At 43.4% G+C, this 24,613-nt stretch overlaps 1 protein-coding gene across 1 annotated transcript in view; it reads right to left on the reverse strand.

The window, feature by feature from the left end:
- The window catches only part of aacs (acetoacetyl-CoA synthetase), a 189,721-nt gene that overhangs the window by 114,132 nt on the left and 50,976 nt on the right, over positions 1 to 24,613 (reverse strand). The window contains exons 5-6 of the mRNA XM_038790294.1: positions 19,438 to 19,535; positions 5,909 to 6,023 (exon numbers count right to left, since the gene is read on the reverse strand). Coding sequence (XP_038646222.1) covers positions 5,909 to 6,023; positions 19,438 to 19,535 — 213 coding nt within the window. The remainder of the gene's footprint in view (positions 1 to 5,908; positions 6,024 to 19,437; positions 19,536 to 24,613) is intronic.

The raw sequence follows: 24,613 nt of genomic DNA on the forward strand, positions 1-24,613 counted from the left end.
ATGTCCACATGTTCTGGGCATGCCCAGCGCTGGGGGAATTTTGGAAGGGTGTAGCAAGGACGGTGTCGAGGGTGGTAGGATCCAGGGTCAATCCGGGCTGGGGGCTCGCATTATTTGGGGTTGCAGAGGAGCCGGGAGTGCAGGAGGCGAAAGAGACCGGCATTCTGGCCTTTGCGTCCCTAGTAGCCTGGCGGAGGATTCTTCTTCAGTGGAAGGATGCGAGGCCCCCAAGCGTGGAGGCCTGGATCAACGATTGGCAGGGTTTAATAAATTGGAGAGGGTGAAATTTGCCCTAAGGGGATCAGTGCAGGGGTTTTTCAGGAGGTGGCAACCATTCCTAGATTTCCTGGCAGAACGGTAGGAAAAAGGCCAGCAGCAGCTTGAGGGGGAGGGGGGGTCGTCTCTGTGTTTTGGGTTGAAGGGACATGTAGATGTGTTTTTTGTTAATGATGGGCGTTAATTTATCTCTTCCTTCTTGTATATGGGGGGGGGGGGGGGGGGGGGGGGTTTGTTGTTGTTACTTTTGTTCTTACCATTTTCTGTTATTGATATTTTGTGAAAATTTTTAAATCAAGGGCGCCTACCGTTCCATCCTCCAACTGCACATCGGAAAATCAGACCATAAGACAGTGCTCCTTCTTCCAGCATACAAGCAGACACTCGAGCAGGAAAATCCAGCCAAGAAGGTCGTGCAGTTCTGGTCCGAAGAAATAGAAGAGTTCTACGAGGCTGTTTAGAGACAGTGGACTGGTCCATATTTAAGAACTCAGCGACTAACTTAAATGAGTATGCCACCACCGTCACAGACTTCATCAGCAAATGTGTGGACAACTGCGTGCCAAAGAAAGCACTACGTACGTTTCCCAACCGGAAACCATAGCTCAATCACGAAATTGAATCCCTACTTAAGGACAGGTCTGAGGCGTTCAAATCAGACGACCCTGGCCTATACAAGAAATCCAGGTACGGCCTCCGTAAAGTCATCCGAGATGCCAAGAGAGGATATCAAACCAAGCTGGAGTCAGAAACTAGAGTTTCAGACTCTCCGCGGTTGTGACAAGGCATAAAGAACATAACAGGCTACAAAGCGAAGCCGAGCAGTATCTCCAGCAGCAGTGCACCCCTCCCCGATGAACTCAATGCATTCTATGCTCGGGTCGAGCAGGAAACCAACGATCCGCTGTCGAGTGACCCAGCAGCCCATAACACACCCATACCCACCATCACAGCTTCCGAAGTTAGATTGGCCTTCCTGAAAGTGAACCCTCGGAAAGCAACGGGTCCGGACAGGATCCCTGGTCGTGCACTCAGAGCCTGTGCGGACCAGGTGGCAGGTGTGTTCGGGAACATCTTTAACCTGCCCCTACTCCACTCCGAGGTCCCTACCTGCTTCAAGAAGACCACCATGATACTGGTGCCAAAGAAGAACCAGGCAATGTGCCTCAATGACCACCGTCCAGTGCCCTGACTTCAGGCATAGTGAAGTGCTTCGAGAGGTTGGACATGAAGTGCGTCACCATCATGCTCCCAGAACGCCTTGATCCACTACAATTCGCACACCGCCACAACCGGTCCACAGCAGACGCCATTTCTCTGGCCCTACACTCATCCCTCGAGCATCTCGACAACAAGGACTCCTACATCATTATTGACTACAGCTCCGCCTTCAACACCATAATCCCAGCCAAGCTCATATCAAAGCTCCAAAACCTAGAACTTGGCTCCTCACTCTGCAACTGGATCCTCGACTTTCTGACCAACAGACCACAGATGACCAGAGACTCTCTGGGCATTAAAAGGACACGGGCAGCACTCAGCAGTGAGAGCAGCTAGGAGCCTGTAGGAGCAGCTAGGAGGAGTGCATTTAAAACATATAATGCAGCAATGGCAGCCTGAGCCAGGCCACCCCGATCCCGAGACCCCGAGTCGGCAGACCGAGCACCAGGTTGTTCCCTGCTACCACCCCCAGCCTAGGCAACCACCCCTGAGCAAGTCCAACAAGGTCTGAGGCCTTTTCAGAGTTTACTTTTAGCGTCCCACTCCTCCCTCTGGAGCCATGGTGCCCAGGCCCCACTTGTAAAACCTGCACGGCGCCAGCAAGGGGTTGAACATGGGGCGGGATTCTCCGAACCCCGGGGGGGGGGGGTCGGAAAATCGTCCGGGGCCGGCGTCAATCCCGCCCCCGCCATGTCCCGAATTCTCCGACGCCCGAGATTCAGCGGGAATCGCTTGGGGGGATATGACCCCAGGGGCCCACCGATCGGCAGGCGGGACTGTGCCGTGGGGGCACTCCTTTTTCTTCCGCCTCCGCCATGGCCTTCACCATGGTGGAGGCAGAAGAGACACCCTCCCTTGTGCATGCGCCGGTATGACATCAGCAGCCGCTGACACTCCGGCGCATGTGCAGACTTACGCCGGCCGGCGAAGTCCTTTCGGCCCCGGCTGCCGTGGCGCCAAAGACCGTTCACGCCAGCCAGCGGAGTGGGAACCACTCCGGCGCGGGCCTAGCCCCTCAATGTGAGGGCTTGGCCCCTAAAGGTGCGGAGAATTTTTTTCATTGTGTCTGATTCTCCATCCGATTGCAATTCCCGCTTCCGGTGTCGCAAAGTGGAGAATCTAGCCCCATGTCTCCAACCAGTTTTCATACCCTTTAAAGAAAAACGATTTTCCCACTATTAATAGTGCAGCCAACAGTTGTTTCATATTTTTGATGCCTTGTAAAATGTGTAGCCATACGACAAAGCCTTTTCAAAATGAATATTAAAGCAGGACTTCTAAATATTTAATTTGTTTTCATGAGTTAATCGGTTTTGTGAAAATGGATACAAGGCTCTACGTTCGACTCGTTTGCTACAGGCATGCGTCAGTCTCTGAGAAATGTCAGGATATTTTGGGTGTGGTAGCTGAGAGGGTTAGATACAGAAAACACCAAGGCTTTAATATGAAGCTTTTTCAGCATTAGCATATGAACTTAATGCGCTTGTTTAAAATTGTTTTATCTGGTGTTAATGGCAGTGCAACCAACCCATTTATATTAAATTGCACCTTCATTAAAAAAATCTAAAAGGTAATTTACTCCAGACGCCAATAGTCAGAGAGCCTAATCTAAAGGCGTTTCTTTAGTATTCGTCCAACTATTCCTTTAATTAAAGAATAAAAAGGTATCTACAGGGATATATAATATACCCATAGATTAAATGTCAGATATGAAAAGTCGTTGCTTAAATTGTGGTAGACATTTGGTGTGAAGGAGGTTCTAGCTATGATTAAAACTGCAGCTTTTCAAACCTGACATTTAATTCATGACATAAATCACTCCACTGGCCTACTCTTGTGGAAATGCACTCAATGCATTGTTTTTTGATCCTGCAAGTATGAAACACTTTGAACCTTTTAGTACGCTATCAAAAAGCAGACACTTAAAATGTGAAAAATTTGAAGGCTCAAACACTAATCAATTTTCCCATCATCAGCAAAGAATTCTTTGAAGTCGTCAAGGAAATAAATTCTCGCTGTATTACTACAGTAATATGTCATTGGAACTGCTCTTGGGTTGAAGTATTCGACTGGAAAACTTTTGAACGCAAAGCTGACCTAATTAAAATTACTGCATATGATCGGTTTTCTTTAAGGTATGAAGATTGTGGGGTTTTTTTAAGCACCCAATTCATTTTTTCCAATAAAGAGACAATTTAGCATGGCCAATCCACATACACTGCACATCTTTGTGTTGTGGGGGCGAATATGCACACTCCACACAGACAGTGAACCAGAGCCGGGATCGAACCTTGAACCTCAGCGCCATGTGAGGCAGCAGTGCTAACCACTGCGCCACAGTGCTGCCTGAAAGCATGAAGATTATTACAAGCAATTACATTCATAGCATTAACTGGCCCTTTAATTGCATTTGCATCTGAATTGCACAACATCAGTCACCACAAAGCTTGATAGGGGGCTGGATTCTGCGGCCTCCCAGGCACATGTTCCTTGGCAGTGGAGGGTAGCGCGCCAGTCGCTGGCAGCGGGATTCTCTGTTCCCGCCATTGTCAATGAGACCCACTTTACCAAGAAACCCACAGGCGGGGCTGCACTGCCGGCAGGACAAGAGAATCTGGTCGCTCTGGCCCAGCCTCCATTTCAAGGGATGCATTTCAATTCTCACACTCATCAGATCAGCTATCCTTTAAACCTTCAAGAGTCAGAATGTCAAGGGCAGCACAGTAGCGCAGTGGTTAACACTGCTATCTCACGACGCTGAGGTCCCAGGTTTGATCCCGGCTCTGGGTCACTATCCGTGTGGGGTTTTCACATTCTCCTCCTGTTTGTGTGGGTTTTTCTCCCACAACCCAAATATGTGTGGATTGGCCACGCTAAATTGCCCCTTAATTGGAAAAAAATTGGGTACTCTAAATTTTTTTTTAAAGTGAGAATGTCAAAATAGTGACAAATTGTGTGTAATTTTGAGCCGTCAGCCATGTGATCACATAGGGACGTGTGAGTGACTACCCAATCCCAACACATGATTAAAATCCACACATGCAGACTTTTATCCCTCAAGACAGGGCTGATATCAACAAGCCTCCAAGGGGGAAAGAGTTGGAATACAAGATTTAATAAACTAATCATTACAGAACTGCTTAAACAATCTCATTCCAATTCTCAATTGGCTAACCTTTTACAAACTAAACTTGGTTCATCCAGGCATGCAAAATGAATGCTCGGGAACAGAATCCCTCCGAAGTAATGCACCCAATGTCATTAAGCACCAAAAAGTCAGGTACAGGATAACACAGCTAGATAAAAAGCAAATCTCTCTACTGTGTTCAAGCCCAACCTGAAAAAAATAACTCCTAATCTATCATTTGTTTTCCATTTCTCCTGGCCCCTTCAGTGGATGCAGAGTCAGACCATCAATCAGGGCCAAATCAGTGAAAGATTTGCATTGTAACGTCCAGTCTATTTCCAAATACAGTCCTCATAAATCAGGAAAGAAAGTCATTCCGTGGGAAGGAGTTGGATTTACAATCACCCCTACATGTGAAATGATTGTGTCCAAACAACAGCCCCGAGCAACAAGATTTTTGAAAATCTCAACTGAACATTTCCTTTTGCATTCTTTTTTAAACATTTTGAGGGTCACGCATTAATTTCCGCCTAACTAATTCACTTTTGGCCAATTCACAAATAATTGAATGTCAAACAGGACACCAAACCGAGGTTAGTCCGAAAAGGTTTGAGTAAGCGCATTTGTTAATTTTCATCCTGCAAAAGAAAACAAACTGGGAAGTTATCTTTTGTTTCAAAATCCTATGTTTCTTTCCACCGTTACATAATTCAATGCTACCTTTAGTCTTAGGCATTTTCTGGTCCACGAAAAAGAACACCGAGGAGTGATCTATCTAATCATAGAGATCTATAAATCATGAGGAGGTTTGATAGGGTGGAAGTAGAGAGCATGCTGCCAATTGTATTTATGATCTAGTTTTGAACTCCTCTACAAGGCAGCCACCAATAAATCCAATAAGGAACTCAGGAAAACATCTTACCCAGAGAGTGGTTGAAATGTGAACACCCTATGTGACTAGCATTGAGGTGTTCAGATAAGTATGAGGGGAAAGGAATGAAGGATACGCCAATAGGGTTGGAATAGGCTGGATGGAAGGGTGTTCATGTGAAATATAAACAGTGGCACAGGCTCATTGGTCCTAATGATCTGCTTCTGTTTTGCAAGTTTTTTTACGTAAGTAAGTGTACACTGACTACATTGACTATATTAAAGTTCGGCTATCAGTTCTGCTATCCATACGGGCTCCATAAATAAATTAAGGAATTTAAGCTCCATGTTCACAATTCTTAACAAGACATGCATAGGATAATGAATAGGCAAGAGCAATGAATCACAATTTACCTTTCACCACATTCTGCAGCTTCTCCATGTGATCATGTTCTTTACCATTGTAAATGACTGCTTCAACTGAAAAAATAAGCTTTGGTTGGATCTGCGAGATCCTGTCCAGTACACCCTGCACAGAAATTAGCAAAGATTTTAGAAGCACATTACACAATAATGTGTAATGTTACACATGTAGCATGTAGTAACATTATATGTAGAATGATCTATATTCAGTACATTCTCTATAGGACCGGTAAGTGACATAGGCACACACCTCTCAGTATTATCATAGAATTTACAGTGCAGAAGGAGGCCATTCGGCCCATCGAGTCTGCACCGGCATCTGGAAAGAGCACCCTACCCAAGGTTAACACCTCCCCCTATCCCAATAACCCAGTAACCCCACCCAACACTAAGGGCAATTTTGGACACTAAGGGCAATTTATCATGGCCAATCAACCTAACTTGCACATCTTTGGACTGTGGGAGGAAACCGGAGCACCCGGAGGAAACCCACGCACACACGGGGAGGATGTACAGACTCCGCACAGACAGATTATACACAAGTATAAAATTCTGTCACCAGTAGAGGTACTTGAAACCCATTTTTTAAATTTATGATATCTCGCATATATAAATTAGGTGAACCTGGAATTGAATGTCAATTTCTTTCCATAGACCTACAGTCAAATCAAGTGTCTTGCATTGTCTAGGGTAATGTGACTACAGCAGTGAAAAAGTATCCAGTATATTTTACATAAAATTCAGGTTTGCTAATATCCTGCCCTCATCCCTACTCTAGCTTTAGGCACAGGGGAATAAGGTACAGGAGGGAAAGGGCAAGCAAAATTCTCCTGTAACAACAGAAGACATTAATTGTACAAAGTGATCTTGTTCAGAACTAACAGGCATTATGGTCATATTTAGGCGAGTTGCATGCTGAGGCACTAAACCAAGTTCCAGCAGATGTAAAACACTTCTAAATTTCTCCCTAAACAGCATCATAAAAAGCAGGTTACTTGGTCATTGATGTACTATTATTCGTGGACGCTCACTGTGCACAAACTGCCTCTGCAGTTGACTATGTAAAACAAAGACCGCATTTCAGAAGCAATCCACAAGCTGTAAAACACTTTTGGACATTTCCTGGACATTATAAAGGTGCTTTATAACTGCAAGCTCTTTCTTTCTTATTTACTTACCAAGAGGAGGCTGAGCACAGCTCCACTGAGGAGAAAGACAGTTGCGGAAAAGTCACTCCTAGCTTTAGAGCGCGAGTAAGTAAAAACCCAGAAAAACATTGTCCACCCAAATTCCAGGCACAAATAAGGCACGAGTCAACAAAAATCAAATGTCACTTTGAAATTTTGAATATCAACGTCAACACTGCAGGGTAGATATGTCACAAGAAGTATAACTAAGAAATTAAACTGCAAACAAATGCCTGCACTGCTTCACAGAAAAGCGAAAAGCAACCTCAAGAAAGGAGCTGTAATTCAAATTAAATAGACAGACAGTAGTTGTGGCAAACAATCACAGGAGGTGCTCTGGCTCCGGAAGATATAGACCATGAATAAAAAAAATCCAAACAATCAGCTGAAAGTATGTTTCAATAAAGGTGGTCACAAAAGCATTTTGGGCTCCAAACTAATAATGTGATAAAGGGGCAGCACGGTGACACAGTGGTTAGCATTGCTGCCCACAGCGCTGAGGACCCGGGTTCGAATCCCGGCTCTGGGTCACTGTCCGTTAGGAGTTTGCACATTCTCCCTGTGTCTGCGTGGGTTTCACCCCCACAACCCAAAGATGTGCAGGGTAGGTGGATTGGCCACGCTAAAATTGCCCCTTAATTGGAAAAAATAATTGGGTACTCTAAATTTTAAGAAAAAAAACAAAAAAAGAAAAATAATGTGTGATAAAGAAAGAATTAAAAATACAAGGGGGAGGAACTATTGTTTTGGTTGTAAATGAAGCAACAGGACAAAGATTATATGAAATGATAACCATGTGTTAATCGTTTGAAAGGGAGAACCTTGTTACTTTCAATTGTCTGTTCTGTAAATCTAATATTATTCCATCTACGTTATCAAGAGCCTGACTGAAGTTGGGTAATGATTTGTCCTACCTGGTCATTTATTTAAAAGTTCCCATAGGCAAGCTTCAAAAAGGAGGGCAATTTGTACCAATTTTTATTAGCCAATACAATACCCCTTATGAATCTTTGAACACCACGATCAGTTTCAAAGTATTATCATCTTACACTTTAGAAATTGCATGTGCCTTGTGAATTAATAAAAGGATTCACAAAAGACTAGAAATTATTGTGCAAATTTGGAGCTCCATCCTGATCTTTAATCTGGAGCGCACAACATTCCGCAAACTATCAAATGTTGAAACACAACTTACGATTTTTCAAGGTCACTGATAGATCATCTGAATTGAACAAAAATATTAATCATACAAATTAAAAATGCTCAGAAGCGTATCTGGGAAGGTTCTGACTTGAACTAAACTGAGAAACAGAATCCTGAAGTTAAAAAATACAGAAAATGTCACTTCTAATTCCTCTCTCATGTCTGCATACAAACATTTTTATATTTTTCAATTCCATTTTAATGATGTGTAAAGTAACCTCAATGTACATACATGGTGCCTCGTCATTTAAATTAATTGCTAGAATGTCACCTTTATTGACAATACAATTCCCTTTAGGATAACAGAGATTTTGATGCATTCAGTAAGCTTTTGAGAGTTCAAAGACTGGAGATTTTCCATCAACTTCAAAGATACCAATTAACTAAAGATCTTCCTTCAAAACAGCTTACCCAACTTTTGAAATAAAAGGTGGTCATTAAACCTACTGCTAGATTTTTAAGAAGCTACTCTGTCATTATTTATGGGCTTTTTATTTTAAAACTTTCATGGTTCCATCAAGGTACTCTGTACCAGGGGTGGAAATGCTGCACGAAATATAATTTTTTTAACATAAAGAATCCTTAACTGTTCTCGCAATGGCTCTGCTCATTAATCCAGAAAGACTCAGGCCAGAAACGTCCTAATTTTAACCCTCAGTCCAGGCTGACATCTCGGCTGACACAGGAAACTCAATGCCCTTATGGTGCGAAAGAGGGAGGGAAGGCAGGCTGGGCCCAACACTCCCCACTACTGAGCTCTACTCAACCCCTGTTGCACACCTGTGGGCAGCAGGCTCAGGCCTAGATTTTCACTACAATGGAGGCACTCTCTGTTGTGGTGAAAATACAGGAAATTCTTGACCCCCATCCCTGAACATGAAATTTCCTATTTTGGGGTGGAATGCAAAATACCTTTGAGAGGGGTATCACTGTCAAAGGCGACTCATTGAGCTGGCACAGCAGGTTGGGGGCAAAGGGTGGTGGATGAAGGGCATGATCTTGCACGAGTTGACACAGGAGCTATAAAAGGACCTTGCATTGAGTGAGGGCATGAGGTGGCATATGTTGGCATGGATGGGACACAGGAAAATAGTGTGGGAGGGTGCTGGAGGGCTGTTTTTTATTATCTTTTTTAAAAATAACTTGCAGTGCCAAAGCACAGAGGCAGGCCTTCAGCCAGCCTACCTCCGCACTTATTCCGGAGTTGGCAGGCCTGACTTCCGATCAACCTGGCTCTTCCAGGACAAAAATCCCAAATGTGGGCAACCATTTCTATAGTCAGGAATTCGCCCATCTCTGCGTACCCAACCTGGGAATGAAAATCTGTGCCTTGGTTGCAATGTCCTCTTCATAGTTCAATAATGTGATGATGCCCACCGTCAGAATAAAACAATACTATTCATTTATACAGCACCTTCAACATAATAAAATATCCCAAAGTGCTTCACAAGAGAAGAATCAGCCAAAAATTGACATTGGGCCAAAGTAGACAACGTTCAGGCAGGCAAACAAAAGCAAGGTCAAAGTAGAAGGTTTCAAGAAGCACTTTAAAAGAAGATAGGTAGAGATACAAAGAGGTTTGGGAAGGGAATTCTAGAGCTTAGCACCTACACATATGGTGAAGTGAAGAAAGTGAAGGATGTACAAGAGGCCAGAGTCATTGGGGTTTGGAATGCGCTGCCTGGGAGTGGTGGAGGTGGATTCCATAGAAGGTTTCAAAAGAGGGCTGGATATATATTTGAACGTGATTGATTTAAAGGGCTATGGAATGGGACTAGCTAGGTAGCTCTTTTGGGAGCTGGTTCAGCCACGATGGGATGAATGGCTTCCTTCTGTGCCGTAAATAACAAAAAAAAACATTGGAGGAACACAGCATATCCAGAGGGTTGCAAGATATCAGAGATGAAGCGGGACAACGCCATGCAGGGATGTGAAATTGAGGCCGATCATATCAAAACCTAATTATAAAGAATGGCCACGGTATAGAGGCGGCTTCGAGTAAGGGTACCAGTTTGGGGGCGTTGGTAACTGCACCTCTACCATTCCCGCCGGCACGGTACTCCACCAATCCAGTGGTGGTGGCAGCCCTAAGAGTTTGGGGCCAGTGGAGGCAGAATGTGGGAGCATTGGTCTGGGCCCCAATCTGTGATAACCGCCAGTTTGCCCCGGGGAGTATGGACGGGGGGTTCCGGTTATGGCGGAGAACGGGGATTGAGAGGATGGGGATATGTTCATAGAGGGGAGCTTTCCGAGTATGAGGGCACTGGAGGAAAAGTTTGGGTTGGCGAGGGGAAACAAATTCAGGTATCTGCAGGTGCGAGACTTCCTTCGTAAACAGATGTCAACCTTCCCGCTCCTACCACAAAGAGGGATTCAGGATAGGGTAGTTTCCAGAGGGTGGGTAAGAGAAGGGAGCGTCTCTGACATTTAAAAGGAGCTTATGGGGTCGGAGGAGACGCAGATCGAGGAGCTGAAGCGCAAGTGGGAGGAGGAGCGGGGAGGTGAAATAGAGGATGGTCTATGGGCAGGTGCATTGAGTAGAGTCAACACATCTGCAACATGTGCCAGGTTCAGCCTGATACAATTTAAGGTTGTTCCCCGGGCTCACATGACAGTGGCCCGGATGAGCAGATTCTTTGGGGTGGAGGGCAGGTGCACAAAATGTGCGGGACGACCGGCGAACCATGTCCACATGTTCTGGGCATGTCCAAAGCTTAGGGGATTTTGGCAGGGGTTTGCAGACGTCATGTCCACGGTGTTAAAAATAAGGGTGGCGCCGAGACCAGAAGTGGCGATTTTCTGGGTGTCAGAAGACCCGGGAATCCAGACAGAGAAAGAGGCAGACGTTCTGGCCCTTGCTTCCCTGGTAGCCCGGAGACGGATACTATTAGCTTGGAGAGACTCAAAGCCCCCAAAGTCGGAGACCTGGCTATCGGACATGGCTAGCTTTCTCTGTTTGGAGAAAATCAAGTTTGCCCTGAGAGGGTCACCATTAGGGATCACCCGGAGGTGGCAAACGTTCGCCGACTTCTTTGTGGGCAATTTGTTTATTTTGTTGTTGTTACTATACCAAAAGTACCTCAATAAAATGTTAATTAAAAAAAATAAGGGGATTAGGGGTTATGGGGAGATGGCAGGAGAATGGGGTGAGAAAATATCAGCCATGATTGAATGGTGGAGCAGACTCGATGGGCCAAGTGGCCTAATTCACAGTAACTTTATTGCAGTGTTAATGTGAGCCTACTTGTGACAATAAAAATTATTATTTAAAAAAAGAATGGGTACTGGAATGCAATTGGGATTCAACAAGGATGCTGTGCTTTCAAAGGAGGGGTCGACAAATGGTAGATTGTAAGATTGAAGACAAATGTAGGAAAAAGACTGAAAAGATACGCATTGGCAGAGATATCCAAATACTGTTAAGGTGATCCACAGCCTCACCCCACACAATGAGCATCAATAATAGGACAATATAGGACCAGTGATCAGTGGGCCATCCGAACCCCTGGGCTCACAGACAGGATACTTTGTGCTGCATTGAATCTGATGCACCCAGACTTCAAATCAAGATTACCAAAGCATGGCTAACAGTTCTTAAACACACGAGAATTTATCTCCCATCTCTCGCCTCGGACAGGGCTCAGGGGAACATCCCGCCCAGACTTCATATCCCGAAGCAGTCAGGATACCCGACACACCATGGAATTGGATTTTGACGAAACAAAGGCAGCCCATGACCAGGGACAGTGCTCGTGTGCAAGAGTCCTCTCATTAACAGCCAAGACAACATCTTCAAAGGCGGCCATCATCCGATGGACACCGCACTGCTAAAGAGAGAGCCCACTCAACAAATACTGCGTCACGCCCAGCTGGGCCCCACCTGCTACAAAAAAAAAACGATTTTAGAGTTTTATCCCGGCTTTTTCTCACAAAAAATACCAATCTGGAAATTCCTGGGACATGATGCAAGTCGTATTTCCCAAGAAAAAAAGTAATGTGCATCAGGATGAAATGACAGATTAATAGACAACCAGAGCGAGAGGCTCGCGAAATCGCAGTTGTTCCTGTGCTGACATCCCCCTCCCCCACCTTAACATTGTTAAATTATGTGAAGTATCAGGAGAATGTCGCTTTAAGAAATGGTTAGCTGCTCATGTTACTGCAGTGATGTCAGAGTGTGGGTGGAGCTGAGCTCTGGTTTTGCTTTTTAGTTTCACTTTGAGAAAAAGCTTGGGTATGTCTGGGTTTTCCAGTGAGCTGCAGCTGAAGGTAAACAAAGAGCTGTCCTGTCGATCTCTGCCATCCAAAGACTATCTCTGGATCATTTGGTGAATTCAGAATTATAAATGTTCTCAATAGTGAATGTGAACCTAATGTACTCCTGTTTAAAGGTTTGTCAAGTCTTTTGGATGTTAAAAGGACAGCTTAAAGGATTACGTAGTGTTGTATTCTTTGGGGGTTGTATTTGAATTAATGGTTGCTCAGATATTCACTGTTTGTTTTAAAAAGGTTAACTTGAGTTCACAGAATAAACACTTTTGTTTTTAAAAATACTGGTCCATTTCTGCTGTACCACACCTGTAGAGTGAGCCGTGAGCTCCCCATACCACAATCTATTAAAAGTTGTGCATCAGGTGAACTCCATGATACACTTTGGGATTCTCTAAACCCTAACCCATAACAGAAGACTCAAATGCTTGTTTGAATTTCGGTTCGATAAAACACAAATAAAGGCACTAGTGTAGGAGCCGGTGTGTAGAAAGTTCCTCCCTATTACTGATACTCAATTTTCCAACATAATGGATGACATGACTATTCAACAGGTTTCTACTCTTGTATTAGCTACAAAATGACTGATCCATCAATGGCATGGCAGTGATCCTGCCTGCATCTGACTTGTTATAACGACAAGGCTGATTAAGGTCGCGATGCAGATCACCTTTATGATTTCTCGGAACTTGGAATATTTAAGAGGCCACGGGAGTTGGTAGACAGGACAATTTAAAGAAAATTAATGACTATGATACCAGTTAAGTTTAAATGGGGTTTAAGCACAAGTTAGTCTAGTTTATGTTACAGCACGATGACCAAATTAATCTGTTAAACAATAAATCAAATTTAAATCGTCAAAACAAAAAGTTTTCAATAACCAGAACCAATCTTATATTTCAACATGAAGCAATAAAAATCAGCAATGAAAATAAACCTTCTGTCATTCTTCCAAAGACAAATAGGCCATTTCCCTAATTATACATTGCCACCTAGTGTAAAAGCGCAGGGAAATCAGACACATGCACTCCGACAAACAGATCGACACGCACACGTCAAAAAATAACACATCCAGTACATTAAGAAAAATTGGAGGGATGAGACAGTAAAATGCCATGCTCCATTCTTCACCAGATTGCATTTTATTTCTTGAATAAGGCTATTCTTGTACAAATCATATTTGTGCACTGGAGACACAATGGTTATTTTAGAAAGATAAGAAAATCTGTATTTGTTTTACAATAGTGGACCTGATTTTGCAGTAATAACGGTCAGTATTCATCATAATTTCTCCATTGAAACTGTCAGGAACATCTGGAATCCGTGCGCGCACAGAATAACACAAAATTCCAGATGTTGCAGTCAATGATTGCGCACTCCACCAGAAGGGGACACTATTGCGACATCCTAGAGCGCAATCCTAAGTAATCAGTAAATTGGTGGAAACTTTACACTGTTTATCTTGCTGTAAAAACCGTTGCAAAGGTTACATGTTATTGAGATGCAATTGGGCTTTTAGCAAGGCACTAACTTCCAAAATACCTCCAAACACACTCACTGGCCCTGAAAAGCTGATTTTATAGTCCCTACCTTCCTCAGAGCAGCAATCTCTGGAGGATTGCCACTCGCCAGACTTGCCCGCACTGGGATTCTAAAGCCCTCGTCTTCCGCAACCTTCCTCACTCAGTCTGGGTGAGACAGGAGCAGCGAAGCACACCCACTGCTGCATCGGAGTGGAGTAACTGGGGGCCGAGTGGTAAGAAACACCCCCTTTTTACAGCACTAGCTGCATAAGGGGAGTGTTTAAAGGGACAATTAAAAGGCAAGTGGTTCAGACAGGAAAGTGGGGGAGTTCCCATGCAAGGCTGGGTCTGGGATTTTTTTTTTTTTAAAACAGTTATTCTGGAGTTAGAAGGGATTTTGTTCCACTAACTCTTTCAGGGTAAAACTGACAGAAGCAACCGAAGTTGGCAATTTAAATCGCTTCTGTCGGATCGTTCGCAGTGCAGTGCCAATATCCAGAGAAAGTTAGCACTTCTGGGCAATTGCCGGGTAAACCCTTACGTGGGAACTTCCTAGAGGGATATAATAATATAATAATCGCTTATTGATTCCCAGCACATCATTGGGTTACCTCCTAAACGCGACACCGGGGAACCAGAAAGTTTGTGGAGTGTTAAATAGCTCTATGATGATAAAAACACCCCATTTTTTATTTTTAAGTTTATTTATAATATTCTGGTTTCTATCTTAGTCCAATTTCACTATCTGAATACTTAAATTAAACAGAATGATATTTAGTACTTTTTACTTCCTGATTTGCCAATTATAAAAATACCTCAATGTGATTGAGCTGCTTATTCTACTAATTGACAAGCTGACATTGCTGATGTTGATGTCCAGAGACTGTCAATTTTGCAACCGGGTGCCATGGCTTCACCACTGACCATGAAATCCAGCCCATAAATTATCCAAGTGTTATGTAGGAATGTTGAACATACTATCTTACACATCTATTGTTGCTCCGATTTTCACTGAGGTTGAGCTTCACAGCGCACGTGCATTCACTTTGCCCCATTCTAAAATGCACAGTGCTTCTGCTGAGTTAAGAGAAACGGAGCACCCAATGTTTGCAACCGACTTTGTCTGGACATGCACACTTAGTATTTCACAGTTGCACATTCCGCTGCCTGGGCTTGGATTTGTACAAGGAGGTATAATTATATTATTCAGCTGACATTGCTCTTTTCCTCAAGTTACTTAATAGGCAGCTCATTAATTCACAGCATAATTCAGCTGACTAATACTATGATTTTCACTCCAAACACACAACTGTAATGTTAGATATGGCATGAATGAGTCATAGAATCCCTACAGTGCAGGAGGCCATTCAGCCTATAGAGTCTGTGCCGACCCTCCGAAAGAGCACCCCACCTAGGCCCACGCCCCTGCCCTATCCTTGTAACCCCACCTAAGCTTTTGGACACTAAGAAGCAATTTTGCATAGACAATCCACCTAACCTGCACATCTTTGGACTTGGAATAACTAACTCTTCTTTACAATGCTCAGGCACAATTCACTATTTTGCACCAATATCATCTTGAACAGTTTGCATTTTCTACTGTTGAACGAATCAGCAATCCATCCTCATCAATGCCTTTGTTACCTCTTGACTTTTCCAATGATCACCTCGCCGGGTTCCAATTTTCCACCTTTCGTAAACTGGAGTTATTGCGAAACTCTACTGCCCATACTCCATAGGGTGGCATGGTAGCACAGTGGTTAGCACTGTTGCTTCACATCACTAGGGTCCCAGGTTTGATTCCCAGCTTGGGTCACTGTCTGTGCAGAGTCTGCTTGTTCTCCCCGTGTCTGCATGGGGTTTCCTCCGGGTGCTGCAGTTTCCTCCTACAAGTGTTAGGTGAATTGGACATTCTGAATTCTCCCTCAATATACCCAAAGAGACACCGGAGTGAGGTGACTAGGGGATTTTTACAGTAACTTAATTGAAGTGTTGAAGAAAGCCTACTTGTGACAATAATAAAGATTATCATTAACTCGCATCAAATCCCATTCACCCATAAGCCAACCTAAATTGTCTTATGGGTCCAGCGACTCTTCAATTTTAAAATTATGTCCAGATCCTTCCTAATTTTGCATGCCAGTATGAAATCTCCTCTTCTCCAAGGAAAACAGCCTTAGCTTCTCCAATCTATCTAGATAACTGAAGTTCCTCATTCCTGGAAATATTTTAGGGGCAGCACGGTGGCACAGTGGTTAGCACTGGGACTACGGCATTGAGGACCCGGGTTCGAATCCCAGCCCTGGGTCACTGTCCATGTGGAGTTTGCACATTCTCCCAGTGTCTGCATGGATTTCACCCCCACAACCCAAAAGATGTGCTGGTTAGGCGGATTGGCCACACTAAATTGCCCCTTAATTGGAACAAAAAATAATTGGGTACTCCGAATTTATTTTTTTTATTTTAAATAATAAAACTAAAAAAAAAATCCCTGGAAATATTTTGGCACTCTCTCCAATGCCTTCACATCCTTCCTAAAATGTGACATTCAGATCTAGACAAAATACTGCAGTTGATTCCAAATCAGCATTTTACACACAACTTATTTGCTTTTGTTCTCTATGTCCCTCTTTATAAAGCCCAGGATCCCATGTTTCATTATCCACTTGCTCACCCTTCCCCACCATGCGGTAGCACAGTGGATAGCACTGTTGCTTCACAGCGCCAGGGTCCCAGGTTCAATTCCCGACTTGGGTCACTGTCTGTGCGGAGTCTGCACATTCTCCCCATATCTGTGTGGGTTTCCTCCATGTGACCCAGTTTCTTTCCTCCCACAAGTCCCAAAAGACATGCTATTAGGTAATTTGGACATTCTGAATTCTCCCTCTGTGTACCCGAACAGGCGCAGGAACGTGGAGACTAGGGGCTTTTCACAGTAACTTCATTGCAGTGTTATTGTAAGCCTACTTGTGACAGTAAAGGTTATTATTGTTTGATTGCCGTGATAGTATTGTACTTAAGCACTCGCCTTACATTTATGCAAGGTGACTTTTACCTTCTGAGTTGTTTTGGGGCAATTTTCACATTAAAGGAACTAAATAAACAAGTTGCTGTGAAAGTTTGAAAATCTCAGATTGCGTGAAGGTGGGATCGGTTGAATTCATTGCATTTGCTTTTTTCTCACATTGTCATATTTTGCTTGTGTATTGGCACTGGTTTTGCTGAACTAGAGCTATACCCTATTAGAGTAGTGGATGGGAGAGAGTCTTACACTGTCTCATCCAATATTTCCTGCATTTTGGTTGCAAATGTGGAAGGTATGCACCACTGCCAGGTATTCTCGCCTTGGACCCTCTCTCCATGGCTTCTGGGTGTCCGATTGCGTGATTATCGTTTTTGTCCTACTGGCAGTTGCTGCATGAACTTAGACACCAAGTGACATTGGCATAATTAACAGTGTAGTCCCATTACAGCTGAGTTCACTTTGTCCTCATCTAATATTCACATTAATTCATTTTCAGCTTGGGTTATGAGCTAATCGTTCAAAGAAGACACCTTGACCTCATGATCCTGGACCATAATAGAAACATAAACCATTGTCACAATTTTCTTCAATTGTTCGGTTTGCTAAACTAACTCATTCAACAGTTACTTGGGCACGTGCAGGTTAGCTAAGGAAAGCCAACACAGATTTGTTGAGGACAGATTGTGTTTAATTGATTTGCTTGAGTATTCAGTTAAATGAAATGTTTGAGATTCTCCGGTTTTAGTTAGCAAACTCTGCTTAAGAATCAGTAAAAGCATAGTTGAGCTTAGTTTTAAATTTTTCAGAAACTAAGTAAGCTTTAACAGCAGGTGGCATGCACCTTACTTCATGTAAAAGTAGCAATCACTGGTCCTACCTGTGTGCAACAAGGCCCAATTGTATAACATAAAATACTGACCAGAAAATTCTTTCGTCTAAAATGACAGGATTGGTTTGCCTGTACAGTGCAGGGTGAGAGTATGAAGAGTTCTGAAGTAAAATGGCCCAATATGAATTAGATGAGATGTAATCAGTAATTAAAATCCAACGCTGAGTAATAGTTGACCGGCAATTTTGAAGTGGATGTGTGCACCATCGTCTAAATATTCAAAAAAGGTACTTCGACTGATAAGAGGTTCTCAATTCTTGGATTATATTGCAATTATGGACCAAAGCTGTCCCTCAGTGAGTAGCCATTATTCCTGGGAAGAGCCATGGTTTGATTGCTCAATTAGCTTACTGCAAACAGGTTGGCAATCAGGGCATTGCAACTGGCCTCATCATTCATGCATTTAGGTTAGAGTGGGGAAGAAAGTTGAGAAAAACAACCAGGTGCTCCCTCCCGATCACTGTTACACCATCTACCGCTGGCATGGGACTGCCTGGCAAGGTTGGATTACCTTCAATGACCTCCTTGCAGGCCAAAAGCCTGAGATACTCTAGCTCACACATGGCTCTCACTGATGCATACAAGGAGAACTTGTACACCACTACTCTAATAGATGTATAGCTCTGGTTCAGCAAAACCATTGTCATATTTTGCTTGTGTATTGGCAATGTGAGAAAAAAGCAAATGCAATGAATTCAATCGATCCAACCTTCACACAATCTTTTCAAACTTTCACAGTTTCTGTAGATCTGCACACCAGGATATGTCAACACACCTCAAGATGAATCCGGAAAGATAAGGGACAAAAAAATGAAATCAAAAACAGATGTCATCACTTGTGATCACGTGAATGCTGAGAGCGCAGATAAACATTCCAAGTAACTGATTTTACAAAAGAAAGTTACACAACACACTTTGCAAAATGTTATAAGGAAGAGTTCCATTCATAAAGCACCCTGCATGATGATGGGATGTCCTCAAAGCACTTTCCAGCCAATGAATTACTTTTGAAGCCCAATCACTGTTGTCATATAGGAAAAACAGCAGCCAATTTGTGCACAGTAAGTTCCTTCAAAGAGCAACGAGATAACGATTGGGCAGTCTGTTTTGGTGATGTCGAATGAGGGATAAATACTGGCAGAACGACTTGGGGATAACACCTCTACTCTTCTTCGAAATAGTGCCATGGGGTCTTTACCACCCATCCAAGGAGGGCAGAGGTGGCCTCAGTTGAACATCTCAATGTTCCCTCAATACTGTATTGGAGTGTCAGCCTCGATTTTTTTCTCTCAAATCCTAGCTGCTTGAACCCACAACGTTCTGACTCAAGCGAGAGAGGGCTACCAACTGAACCATGGCTGACAGAATGGCAGGTTCATTTGGAACCAAGGGATTTGAGCCAATCGCACATGAACATTACTTACATTTACACCAAAGTCTGGAGCGGTTGCACTCCAAATGGCACCAATGCTGGCTGTTGCTAACATGGCTTCAACTGCATGAACACCATTCGGCAGATAACCTGTAATGAAATGAAACAACATTTAGAGGGTGGAGGGATGGGGGAAAGTAATTAAAACTCATATTCGAACAGGAAAAAAAGCTAGTACATTTCTTTTGAAATGTCATGAGCAAACGTGGTCGTCAATTTGAGTAAAGAGCACAAACAATATTATAATAAAATGACCACATCATTGGTTTTTGCATGGTTAGTCAAGGCTTGGTCTGAACAGCACCATCTCTACCCGAGCAGCCAGGGGGTCTTTTTAACTCTTATTCAAAATCAGCACCTCCAGCAGTGCAGCATTGCCTCAGTATCGCACTAAAATAAGTGTCAGCCTCGGCCACTTGTCCAAATCCTGGGAGCAGAGCTTCAACATGTAACAATCTAATTCATAAATGAGCCGCTATCATTAGGCAAAGATGTAATCCCACTTTTAGGGGGCAGCATGTAGCGCAGTGATTAGCAGTGGGACTGCGGCGCTGAGGATCGGGTTCAAATCCCGGCCCTGGGTCACGGTTAGTGTGGAATTTGCACATTTCTCCTATGTCTGCGTGGGTTTCAACCCCACAACCCAAAGATGTGCCGGTTAGGTGGATTGGCCATGCTAAATTGCCCCTCAATTGGAAAAGAAAAATAATTGGCTACACGTTAAAAAAAAAATTTTTAAAGATGTAATCTCACTTTTTAAAAAAGGAGGGAGAGAGATAATGGGGAATTATAGACCAGTTATAGCCTGACAATTATTAAGGAAGAATGGGCAATCCAGCATGGACTTTCATTGAAAGGGCTTGACAAATCTTCTGGAATTTTTTGAGGAGTGGACAAGAGTGAACCAGTGCATATTGTGTATCTGGACTTTCAAAAGGCTTTTGACAAGTTCCTACACAAGATATTAGTGAGCAAAATTAAAGCTCATGGAATGGGGGCAATGTATTGACATGGATGGAGAACTAGTTGGCAGACTGGAAGCAGAGAGTGGGAATAAATGGGTCCTTTTCAGAGTGGCAGGCAGTGATGAATGGGGTACTACAGGGATCAGTGCTGGGATCCCAGCTGTTCACAATATACATTAATGATTTGGACGAAGGAATTGCATGCAATAGCTCCAAATTTGCAGTAAGCTGCGTGGCAGTGTGTGCTGTGAGGAGGATGCAAAGAGGCTGCAGGGTGACTTCGACAGACTGGTTGAATGGGCAAATATAATATAGTGTGGGTAAATGCGAGGTTATCCACTTTGTTGGCAGAATCAGGAAGGCAGATTATTATCTGAATGGTGGCAGTTTAGGAAAAGGGAAGTACAACGAGACCTAGGTATCACTGAACGGCAAGTTACCGCAGGCGGTGAGGAAAGCTAATGGCATGTTGGCCTTCGTAGCGAGAGGATTGGAGTAGGGATGCCTTGCTGCAGTTATACAGAGCCTTGGTGAGGCCACACCTCGAGTATTGTGTGCAGATTTGGTCTCCTAGGTTGAGGAAGGATATTCTTGCTACTGAAGGTGTCAAGCAAAGGTTCAGCAGACTAATTCTCGGGATGGCAGAACTACATATCAAGAAACACTGGATTGACTGGGCTTGCACTCACTGGCATTTAGAAGAATGAGAGGGTATCTCAGAAACATAATAGATTCTGTTGGGACTAGACAGGCTAGATCCCAGAAGAACATTCCCAATATCGGGGTCATCCAGAACTAGGGGCACAGCCTAAGAATAAGGGGTAAGCCTTTCAGGACTGAGATGAGGAAGAACTTCATCTCTCAGAGTTGTGAACTTGTGGAATTCTCTACCACAGAAAGCTGTTGGGGTTATTTTGTTGGATATATTAAAGAGGGAGCTGGACATTGTCCTTGCGGCTAAAGGGATCAAGGGGTATGGAGAGCAAGCGGGCGCGGGATAGTGAATTTGCAAGATCAGCCATGATCATATTGAATGGTAGTGCAGGCTCAAAGGGCCGAATGGCCTACTCTGGCACTATGTTTCTATGATGACAATTATAAACAATAATTACATTTAGTTTGGACAACTGTTTCCATGCAACAATTTAAGCATTGTGACAATTGAACAGAGTCTAGAGCACTGGATTGTATCACTACCTATAAAATCACTAATTTCAACTTTTTATGTCACCCACAGGCATCTACTCAATGCATTCAGTCCTGTGGCATATGCACAGTCGAGATAGATTTCTCAGCAAAGCCAATCCATGTCCAGGTTCAAACATTGCTCTGAAATTCAATGAATAGCAATGAACTTACACCAGCACAATTACAATTAAGTATAGAGGTCAAAACAGAAATAGGCACAACTGGTCAAACTGATGGTTCCCAGAAATCTCCTTGAGAAACAAAAATTGGCCCAGATATATTTTCTTGCACAACAGAAACGCTGTGGTGAAGACGACAAATATCAAATACATTTCATGCCCAAAACAAAATGTTTAGTTCCAAACATTGCAGAGAAAATGCAAATCAACTGAAAGCCAACTAGTACCTTGGGTAAAGTTGCCACAGTCCCAGATAACCATAGGCTGCTTTCCCCTTTTGAGAGGAGAGCTGACTGGCTGTGATTTAATCTGAGGATCACCACACCTCAGGCGAGGGGCAAGGTTGAGAAGGCAAAGCCTTCATGAACTCAATTCTTCAGTAAAAGACATTAACAACTGTATGCTAACTATGGTCAGCTCATTTAGCTACTAATATAGTTTTTTCATTTTCATTCTTATCCTTTCCAGGCAAGGGAATTCAATACTTTTCTAGAAATTGAATAAGATATTCTAACCATTGAATAAGACAATAATCTCACTGATTAAATGCATGGGTTTTTAAAACCAGGTCAAGAGTTAAAATCAGGCACATTACTTCCTCTTTGGAAAAGTAACCCATACAGTCCTTCGAAATAATTACGGTCTGCCCAGTTCAAACATATTTCTTACAAGCTTAGAAATTACTCAGTCCCTTCCTCCAAACAGAGTTAACCACATCACTGCCTCCACATGTTACATCCCCTGAAATTAATAGGATCAAGGGTACTTGAAGACTACATATTGAACATAGAACAGTACAGCACAGAACAGGCCCTTCGGTCCTCAATGCTGTGCCGAGCATTGTCCGAAACCAAGATCAAGCTATCCCACTCCCTGTCATTCTGGTGTGCTCCATGTGCCTATCCAATAACCGCTTGAAAGTTACTAAAGTGTTCGAGTATTGGTGCATGGCAAAGAATTCTCAAAGAATTTGAACCCAAAGTATCAAATTTCACAAGTTTTGCAATCCACGCTGCTCTCTGGTACTGTAAAATGATTGATTCAGTCAAGTTTGCATAACGTGAAGAAACTCGGAGATTGAACATCTACACTCTCTTCCATTCCTTGCCATAAAGAGATGCTATGATCAATTTCAAAAAACTAAATACCCCGGGCTGAATGCTTTGGACCCATCTCCCAAAATGTCATTGTGGTGCTCAGAAATCGCACTTTAGAGAGCTGCCGACCAATCTGATGGCAAGCAGCTCTGTAGTCGCAGAAATGTCAGATGAGAGCGGTGTCCACTGCTGGGACGAAAGCCACTACTGACAAAGAGGAGTGCAGACTCAGAGGCAAGTCCGATTATCACCGGTTCCAGGCTGGCAGGCCCCAGTGAGGAACCTCTGCGGTTAAAGCTGCTAGGTTTCCCACATGCCGCACATGAAATTCTGACGAGGGTGGGATGCGATCATTCATTGGCCACTTGAGGACCTCAATTGGCACAAGGATGGGTGGACCGGTTGATGCCTCCCTTGCACCACTCCATAGAATTTCAGACAGCTCGGAGTCAGGCAGCAGGAAGGTCAGTTGCTGGATTTTACACGCTCATCGTCCACCAGCAGGTTTGAAGGTGGTGGGAGTGTAATATGCTGCAGTTATGCATTATTAAGAAAACTCAATATAAGTTTCTCTGCATATGCAAGGTAACTGGATTATTAACTATTTTCTCGCACCCTGGGGTGCTCCCTTTGTAGATTACCATATTGCTGAAGGCAGTCAACATGATGCATTTATTGAAATATCCGACTCCCTGTAACAAATAGCTTCCATCAACGAGGGTGTATTTACTCGTCAGCCTGATGAACATAACTCCAAGTCAAGGCTAGGCTAACAGGACTGAAAAGAGAAGGACTGAGGCATGTTAGAGGAATTTTAAAATCCTGCATTCCGAGTTTATAATGCCAAAGACATTTGCTAATATGTTATATCAAGGCACATATAGAACTTCAAAGGATTTGAAAATGAAGCAATTGGCTTTAATAATAATGCTCCATCAAGGCTCAATTGGTTCAGTGGTTAATAACTGAAGACTGCTGTGAGGAATAGCATTAAATAAATTTCAAGTACATTGTAATTTCAGGCATTTTCAAATTTTAGTAAATGTTGCAAGTTAAAACTCAACCTATCACACCTCTTCCAAAAAAACTCGGGTTTTGTATCCCCTGCAAGTTACTGCACAAACTTGCCAACAACTGCTTCTTAGAAGCAATGCCTTTGAAAGCAGGTCAATTCAACCCGAAATCCCAGACAGAGCAGTTTGAGTATTTATTTGATGTAGAGTCTCTCCATTGAAGGTAACTGTATTTTCCCCTCACACGAACGACATGCTCAATAAAAAACAAGCAATGTGACCCTCGGTCTTGGAAACCAATAAAAGGTGTTGTCTGCATCTTTTCAGATGCTCAGTTAGCTGTTTTGAGTTCAACATTTGTAGCTTTTCACCAGCCAAACATCTGTAATGGTGAATAATGGTGTTAATGTAAGCCTACTTGTGACAATAAACAAAGAACAAAGAAAATTACAGCACAGGAACAGGCCCTTCGGCCCTCCCAGCCTGCGCCGATCCAGATCCTTTATCTAAACCCGTCGCCTATTTTCCAAGGATCTACTTCCCTCTGTTCCCCGCCCGTTCATATATCTGCCCAGATGCATCTCAAATGATGCTATCGTGCCCGCCTCTACCACCTCCGCTGGCAAAGCGTTCCAGGCACCCACCACCCTCTGTGTAAAAAACTTTCCACGCACATCGCCCTTAAACTTTCCTCCTCTCACCTTGAAATCGTGACCCCTTGTAATT

This window comes from Scyliorhinus canicula, chromosome 1 (genome assembly GCF_902713615.1).
Source record: "Scyliorhinus canicula chromosome 1, sScyCan1.1, whole genome shotgun sequence".
In the NCBI taxonomy this organism is placed as follows: Eukaryota; Metazoa; Chordata; class Chondrichthyes; order Carcharhiniformes; family Scyliorhinidae; genus Scyliorhinus; species Scyliorhinus canicula.